Here is a 9,049-nt window from a genome sequence, read left to right as displayed (position 1 = left end):
CTATGGGGGGACCAAAAAATTATTTTGGGTCTTCATGTCTATCCTTTTCATTACACACACACACACACACACACACACACACACACACCCTTTTCATTACACACACACACTGTTTCTCTTCTGCCACCTACACTTTGTTAAGGTCAGGCTACCTTTGGGCTTAAGTTGTGCAAGCTTTATGCATAGGACTTGGTGGATGAAGTGTTCATGTGAGCAGGTGTCTAGAGCAAATGTGCCTAAACCTAGCATGGTCTCTTATTCAGTTTAAATTTTGCAATCATCTTCTTAAATCTGTCTTTACAACTATCAAAATAATATCTGTTTCTCTTCTGTGACTTTATTTGGGTGAAGTCTAGAGGAAGACTAAGGCCATGGATTCATTAATGGGTTAACTCCCAAGTGGTGCAATTGGTGGCCCATGGGGGGTAGGAAGTGGGGCCCCCAGGCTACCACCTCGTTGCAGCAGCTAGGATCCCCAAGCCCCCCCCCCCCGCCTTTTGGTTCCTGTTCCTGCCCCAGGGGGTGGTGCAGTGTGGCTCCACATGAGCCCACAGCCAGGGTACAGGGGCCATCCACTGTAACGCAGTGTGTGGTTGGGTGCTATGTGTGAATGCATTACTGTGGCGAGTCAGCACCCAGGCAGTGTGTAGCTTGGGAACCCATGACAGCTTAAGAACTGGACATCCCTGGGGTTAACCCATGGCAAGTCAAGCTGCTTGGATTTACAAAAAATGCTGGGAACACATGATGCAACTTCTAAAAGCAGCTTAACTCTAGCACGACAGTAGCAAATGTTCCTCTGGATGAAACAAGGCTAAATTGATTATACTTTTGAATGCCTGCCTTTCAGTACAAGGCCTACTCATTCTTCATGCTTTCAAGTGCACAGCCTGCTTCTGTGCATGCAGGTGCTCCAGGTTTAATGCTGCTCTTTGCTCCAGGTTTAATATCTTGAGCTTTGCCTCTGCATTTAGGTGTCTACTGCACTATGACAAAAAGAAAGAAAAAACCTACAGAAGTCTCTGTTTTTTTCTAGAGTCTCTCCATGATAATAAAGATCTCTGGACTTATTGTATGACACACTAGACAAGCAGAGGGAATTTTGTATCAAAACTTTATTTATTAAACAAAAAAAATGCACCATTGGAATAACATTTCTATAAAAAATGAATATGAGACTGTTCTACAGTGCATTACAAAACCCCCTTTTTCTTCATGTAGTAGTATACAAGATTGGTGTAGAAACAGTCATTAATTTTTAAACTGTAAGCAAGTTTCCTTTCTCATAGAACAAGATTTACACTTAAATATTGCAGTCACTAGTCTAATTTGGTTAACAATGCTAGAGTTTGACAATTTAAAGAAATGGTTTATAGGCTCAAAATGCCATTTTCAGGCCTTTTGTAACAACAAGATTTTTTTTTTCCAACTAAGGCTAGTTAAAGCTGTAGTATAACCCATCTCTACCAGATAATCATATCACTAGTACACTAACAAATTTTAATTACCTTGCAAAGCCCTTTAAAGAAGAGATTGCACTGCTTTCCTCAAGGCTGTATCATTTAATTAAGAGACTATATCAGTGATTTACAGCTCCCATTTTGGGGTGTGTGAACTGAGCGGCGGAGACTAGTGAATATTTAGCAAGATAGCTTTGCTGGTTGCACTTGAGCATCCTCATACTCAGGTATGAATAACATAGTTCAAAAGTACAGCACACAGAGACATGGGACACACTGCAGCTTTAACAGCCTGCTCTAGGCTTCCAACCAGATATCCCTTTTATCATAAATTATCCAAAAGAAAACACTCTAAAGAATAAATTAAATATTACTTATAAAAAAGTACACCCTTCCCCCCCAACACCCACCCCCCCAAACATGGTGGCAATTCACAAATGTAGGAATTGCCAGGTATATTTTACAATAATAAAAACAGCATTGTTCCTTCTACCAACATTGCTTTCTTGCACTTCAAAATACATGTACAGCATACAGTGAGATAGATTGGCCTGTGCCGTTTTATGGCATATGGATTGTAGTATTATTGTTGGTCTCCAGTCAAAAAAGGTCAGAATGAAGATGCTTAAGATGCCTTCTGCTGAGAGCTTAAGAACAAAAAGGATGCTGAGTCTCAGAAAACTGAATCTGAAATCAGGCAGGCAGGACACTTATTGGACAACAGAGACACAAGAGATCCAGTATGAAAAAAGAAATCTCTAATCTCTGCGAAAGTCTGTAACTTCATTCATCCAGTTCCAGTGTTTCTGTTTGAAATGTAATACCGAATGGTTTTCATCTTATCCACCCTTTCGGTGTTACTAATTTGCATTGCCCAATGTGCATATCCTGTCTGGAATCTTTTTGCTTGCCAGCTCTTAAAACGTGTATATAGAGATCCTAGACTGTTTGAGGCCCTGAGTGCAAACACATATGGGCACGTTAAACTTTAGCACCACGAGTCACTTCATTTCTGGTCACAAAAATAAGGGCATGCATAAGAGTTTACAGAAACAGGCCTTGGCACTTGTTTACACAGGGACATTGCTGTTTGTTCGGTTAGCTATACCGTAGCTTTCCGGTACTACCTCTGTGCTACAACTAAGCTGCCACACACTCACGGTGCACTGATAACTTATCTATACCACACCAGCCCCTCATCTTGGGGCAAATGGGACTGAGCAGGCCCCACTCATCAGAGCCCAATGACATGCTCCAGATAAGAAGTTCATCCATGGAGCTGCTCTGGGTGTATCTTCATTGCCTGCTCTCAGGCCCTCAGGCTCCGGGGAGTCTCAGAGCACATGTTGGGGCTGAGCCTAAAGCAGCAAACTAGGAGAACTTCAGCTCTAGCATGCATCCATGGACCCTGGTGGGTGGGCCATCTCAGCTCCATCCTCCACGAGACATGCCATCGACGTGCCTGAGTGTCTACAGGAGTCAGCATGAGGTAGCGTAGAGTAAATCAACACCTCATCTCAAAGTATGGTAACTTCCCTGTGTGTACAAGCCCTGGGTTAATTCTTTCTGACAACCACATTTGGCATACTGCTTTTGAAGGATTCAGTGAAGAGACTCGGCTTTAAAGTAACTAGGGATTAGGACCAAGGACGTATCATGGAAATAAGCATTTTGTTCTGGGGTGGCATCTTAGTGCAGAATCACTCCCATAACTTTCTGAGGTATCACAACTGCTTTTTATAGTAGATACTGCATTGATGTTGTGTTGTACAATATCAGCGCAATATGGATTGTTTTCACTGATATTGTACAGTATCAGAGCAAACAACGCAATATTATATGAATAATCTGGGCACTGTATTTGCAATGGGGGGTTGTTTGAGGAGAAAAGTAATAACCCCACAACTGTCATAAACCTAGTTTGAAGCTTCAGGAGGGTCAGACATACTCTTCTTCTTCAGGCTGATCCACATAGCTGGGCCCTGTTCTCACATGGAGCTCTAGTGCAGGAGCATAACTAAGGGGGAGGGCAGCAGTGACCAAGGCACCAGTCCCAGCCATCGACTTGGGGGGATGACACAAAATCAGTAGCTACCATCGCTGCCCACCTGGCTGCCATACCACCACTGGCAGCCCAGGTACAACAGCTCCCCCGTGCACTGCCACCATGTCCCAGGCTGCAGAACTGCCCTGTTATGCCTCGGCTCCAATGATTTTGGCCTGTAGTGCTTTTGCAATTCCCAGTGTCCTTTGGATTCACCAGTTCCAAAATACCAGGATATGAAGCAATTTTTGCAGTGTAGCCTGCCCAGCCCAAGGCATGAAGGGGTGGGGATCAGATGAGAGTACATAAGCATTGCAGACAGACTCCCAAGCAGGGGGAAATGGCTTTAGAGAAGTGGCTGAACTTCTGCATGTTTTTCTGAACTGAGCCTTCCAGAAAAGCCAACGGAACTACCAAAGCAATACGCAGACTAACTTCAACAGCCAAGTTGATCTCATCCAGGGGATTATCAAGCAACACAGACACTGGCAACACTCCATGTTGAAGATTTTGCTTAGAAAAATGAATATGATCCAAAATATACAGCTTGAGAATTCTTGAAATTCTTGACTGCAAACTCATTTATTTGCTACCTGTTATGGTAGTCCAGGTAACCCATTTCTATGAGTAATTCGATAACTACCTCCTTGGAAATAACTGCCTTATAGATTTGTTGCAAGTTGATTCATTTTTCTTTGCATTTACAAGGCTGGTTTGCAAGAGGGGAAGATATGGTTTCAACAGCATTTCATTTGGAATATTCTGGAAACTTAGAAAGCAGTCAGGAACAAAAGAAAAGTTACAGCTGATTTTACTGCAATAAATACAACCCTGTCTAAATATGCCTTAAATGTTTTGTGCTGTTACACTCATGTGCCTTTTACATGCTTAGACGTTTCATTGAGAAGGTTAGTATCTTTCCCACTGGACAATAAAAAGACATATAAACAGAAGTAGCTATTTCAACACTCCTATTAAAAAGCTCTGAACTTCCTCAGATAAACACTCCGAGGGACATTAGTAGCTCAAGGACCTTGCATTTATTGCAAGATCCAAGTTCCATTTCATTTAACTAAATAGAAATCAAAGGGCTACAGCTACTTTCCTACTTATCAAGTGAAACCCTAAAGGAATCACTTACGAGCTAAACCAATACACTCGGTTGGCAAGAGGAACAAGTGATGTTCATCTACCAATGTCCATAGGCTGCCGCTTGTCTAGAGACTCTGAGAACTGGAGAAATTAAAAATAAACTAAAAAACTTACTCTGCTGGTTACTCTCTCCCATGAAATATGTAGAGAGCAGGCACAGCTCTGCTTTACCTGACAAATTTCAAATTCCACTTGCATAAGGAGCATCTTACTAACTTGAGAAAAAAGATTTTGCTTGCCTCCCTATGAGTTGATTAAATGAGCTGCTCTTTCCCGAGTGTATAGAATGGATTTAGGACACGAGGACTTGTTTTTGCTCCAATTTTGGCCCTAATCCTACAAAGTTTTATTGATTTAACTAGCTGAGTCTGGAAATGGAAATGCTTTAGACACCACAAGAAAGGCTGTCCTCCTGAGAGCTTCAGATCAATGTTGCACACTCTCAGGGGCCTAACATTTAAGTCAAAGGGAGCTGCATGAACATAACAGATAGGATAATCAATACCAAGGAGCTTAAATGAGCACCTGAACATCGGGATGTTTATCCAAACCAAACCCAAACATCAACACTTATTAATGTATACCCATTACTTATTTGAGACAATTTTGTACCAGGAATGCATTCAGCTTTGGGTTAATACTTTAGGATTAAAGAGATACAAGGCCCCTCTTCAAAGTCATAGGGGCCAAATTCTGTTGGTAGGTACCTGGGAGGAATTAAAAGTAACTCATATTTACTCTGGCATAAATAAGTGAAAAATAAGATCCCAGGTTCCTCTTTCAAAATCAGTGACAACTCCTGTGAGCAGAGAAGAGGCTCTTTTCTGAAGCTATATTTAAACCTACTTTCATGAAGCCATGACAGCATGGGATCCAATAGAAGGACTATGATTTTGGTTTCTACTTATGCCAGATTTGTGTGCTTTGTTTTCAGTGGAGGCTTTTAGTTACAAGTCTGTCAGAACATAAAAACCCCATCTCCTACACAAATAAGAATTCCTAGTTTTTAGAGCTATTTCATTAAAATCTTAGCAAATTGAATAACAGCTTATTTTTAAAAAGCATTTTCACAAACACAGTACAGTTCCTAATGATGCATCTGAACACCCTTTTTGACATCTGATTTCCTTACCAACAAAAGGCAGTGGAAAATAATCTGAATTATTACCTTTTTTACAGTGCCATTTTACTCAAAATATTTTATTCAGGGATTAACATATAATTACCCACCTAATAAAAGGAGCTATTAGGTTGTAAAGATCCTATCCCTTCCTTACTCTTTTAAAATTATGACCCACTCAAGCTTGAAATCAAAGGCAGCGCTGAATGGAATAATTCATCTGAAATTTTCTTATTGGGTTTTGCAGCCTCCTAACTGATAAATATGCAAAATAGTTCCCTTTTGGTGCTTCAGCTGCATAAACAGGGATTAACTCTGAATGCATCTGAAAATTCAGCAATAAAAGTATGCACACAAAATTTAGTCAATTCAACCACTTATAGTTTTCAATAAACACTGTAATATGGACCTAGAGTACTTGGGTGGGAGGGGATCTTTGAGAAAAAGTTCACCGATCGTGTTCTGATACTAAATCACAGTTACTTTTCTCATTACTGTTGGTTGTGTCAGAACCAGGAGCATCCTGTTCCAATAGTGCTCCCATCATTTGTTTTCCGGTTATCTACCACACTTCCTTGGTTCTTCTTCTTGACGTCTATTCCCTTGTTTGTAGAAAGTATGTTGTGTTTTCCAATGCTATGCCCATATGATTCATCTTCTAGTCCCCCTAAGCAAGGGTTGCTTTCTGCTTTCATCAGCTTCAGCAGTTCAGGAGATGTCACCAGTGGTTGAGTCAACGAGTTCATGGAGCTGGGCCTTCTGCTAGGAGGTGGAAGGGTAGAGGAAAAATGGAGAGAACTTCTGCCTCATTTTCTCTGCTACTGCTAATGGTGGTCCTGGTGGAGCTTTCAGATGTCCTCACAGTGTGGAATAGCACAAAGGCCACCCAGATTTTGAAATGTCCCATTACAAGTGTAAGGACATAATTACTGCACGTCAGAGAAGATTGCATATTATGTCCTCTTTTTGCATGAATACTGTGGCTGGCTGGCAACATGCCACCTGTGCGGATTTTTTTTTATGTTCCTGTTCTCTGTTTGCCATACATAAAATGCTAACTATAGGATGATTTACAAATATTGGCTATAATGGGCGAATTTTATAGCAACTTGCTAATACCCACCACTTGTGCAAGATGAGTGATTGAAATAAACAAAATGGGAGTTAGTAGCTTTATTTTGTGCTGTTGGGACTATTTCCAATCCTTTGGTGCCATGTAGTGATTATTAGCTATGGGTGATTTTGTATTCAAAAATAGATTAAGAGAACCAATAAAAAAGAGAGTGAACTACCACACTGACTTATTATGGCATGGCATATGCTTAAAAATGCATTTGCAAGATGTAAGACTAGATCTACACAAAGAACTACAACCGCTATTTAAGTAAAACGCGAGTTAGTCATGATACCTTGATACTACAAAGACTAGCAGATCAAAAGTAAGCAGTCAAGTGGCATCAACTGCAGCTCTGCTGTGAAGATGTCATCTTATGCATTTGCAGGGGCTGGGTTTTCATCACTTTAGATGACTGATCTACAATACCGTAGTCTATTTTTTATTTATTTATTTATTTATTTATTTTACGAACGATCAAGAATCTTTCTTACACTGAGCAAATGGTACTGAGAAGAAGATGTTTCTATGGGCTGGGTCATGTGCGTGATGTATTAAGAATCTTTCTTACACTGAGTGAATTGTACTGAGAAGAGGGTGCTTCTATGAGCTGGTGCACATGTGTGATATGCATGAAATACTGGTATGCTGCAATGTTCCTGGATTATCCAACTGATCTATTCATCAATAGCTGTTAGAAGGCTGAGCCTGTGATAGCATTAAGTTGCTTCATTAATCCCTCCAAACTGGCCATTTGTTCACTCAGATCATCCTGTTCATATACCTGCAAGCAAAGAGAGAAACAAAAACAGATCTGTAGTCAGCATGAGCTGCAATGAAAAGCCTACATTAATGAGCACAGAAAGGTGACATAAAGTACAAAACCACCAAAAAACTTTGCGCTAAAACAGAAGTTCCTAGTTTCATGCCATCAGCAATCTGAGACCCAGCTGTTTCCTTACCCAACTAGTGTTATGGTCAGCAACCTCTTCCCCTTGGTGAATGTGAGGGCTTAACACTATAGTGAACCTCAATTTCTGCTTCTTGCCTGCAATACGGTTCACAGTCTTTCAGTCCTGAATCATTCCAGAGTGGGGTAAAACTGAACCATATGCAGAGACATGGATCAGGCCAAGATGAAGGCTTGATTCTCCAAGGAACTGAGGCACCCTCCGTTCTCATTGTAGTCAGCAATCCTTAACTGCTAATGCAGGCTGATGATGCTCATCCCCTTACTGGATGTTCAGTATCCTGTGGGATTGGACTCCTAAGGTTGTGGTGGAAAGGGACAGGCAACTATGTACACATGGAAACTGGAGCTGTGCGAAACAGCACCATTTTGTTTCAACTTCTATTTTGGTGTTTCAACAGGACAGTGTTTCATTTGGGGCTTCGTTTTGTTTCAAAAGCACCGTTCTTTTTTCCTTTTGCCAAAACTGTTTCATTGTTTTGACATTTCACCCATAGGCTATAATGGGGAAGCACCACACTGCCTGTAACTTTGTCAGTTCTTTCCTGATTCAGATGAAACCTGCAGGGATGGTAGCCCCCTTCTGAGACCATGAAGCCTACCAAGTTTCAAGGAGATAGGTGCCAGGGTTTCTGGGAAACTGCACCTCAAATCTTGAAAGCAAAACTTGTGTTGTGTGTGTTAAGGCACAGCGAGGTGAAAACTGCAGGGATGCTAGCCCCTGCTGAGGCTGCAAAGCCTTCCAGGTTTCAAGCAGAGAGATGCAAGGGCTTCTGGGAAGCTGAACCTCAGGCTGCTGACAAGCAAAACTTGTGACATGGGTGACAGAAAGCAGGCCAGTTCAAAGAATGCTGCCTTTTATGCTGTTTGCCCAACCTTCCCCCAAGCGCTGGGATTGCAAGGGACCTCAGAGAAGGATCACAGTCACTGGCCAGCTACACAGTCAGTATGAGAGCAGTCCTTGCCACCTCTTCCCTCTCCCTCTCCTTACTTTCTGTTTCCCTGCAGGCAAGCCCTGCTTCCACTTCAAAACTTGAAACATTTTGAAACTTTCAAAACATTTTGACTGCCCTCATTTTGTTTTGAGGCTATTTTGAAGCCTTTCCTTACGTTTCAATGTCACTGTTTCGAGCTCGAAACTAGTCGAAACAGCATCAAAATGAAACAGCCAGAGAAATTTCACACAGCC

General features: G+C 41.5%; 1 protein-coding gene across 2 annotated transcripts in view; it reads right to left on the bottom strand.

Annotated features, from left to right (window-relative positions):
- Positions 1–1,144: 1,144 nt before the first annotated feature.
- The window catches only part of DCC (DCC netrin 1 receptor), a 1,013,322-nt gene continuing 1,005,417 nt past the window's right edge, over positions 1,145–9,049 (bottom strand). For both annotated transcript variants that reach the window (XM_090037801.1, XM_090037802.1), the window contains exon 29: positions 1,145–7,674. In XM_090037801.1, the coding sequence (XP_089893927.1) occupies positions 7,585–7,674 (90 nt within the window). In that variant the 3' untranslated portion in view covers positions 1,145–7,584. The remainder of the gene's footprint in view (positions 7,675–9,049) is intronic.

The sequence above is a fragment of the Crocodylus siamensis genome, chromosome 3 (assembly GCF_052110815.1).
Source record: "Crocodylus siamensis isolate JL-2025a chromosome 3, ASM5211081v1, whole genome shotgun sequence".
NCBI lineage: Eukaryota > Metazoa > Chordata > Crocodylia > Crocodylidae > Crocodylus > Crocodylus siamensis.
The sequence above is the reverse complement of the archived record's forward strand: the minus strand, read 5'-3'. Positions and strand labels throughout refer to the sequence as shown.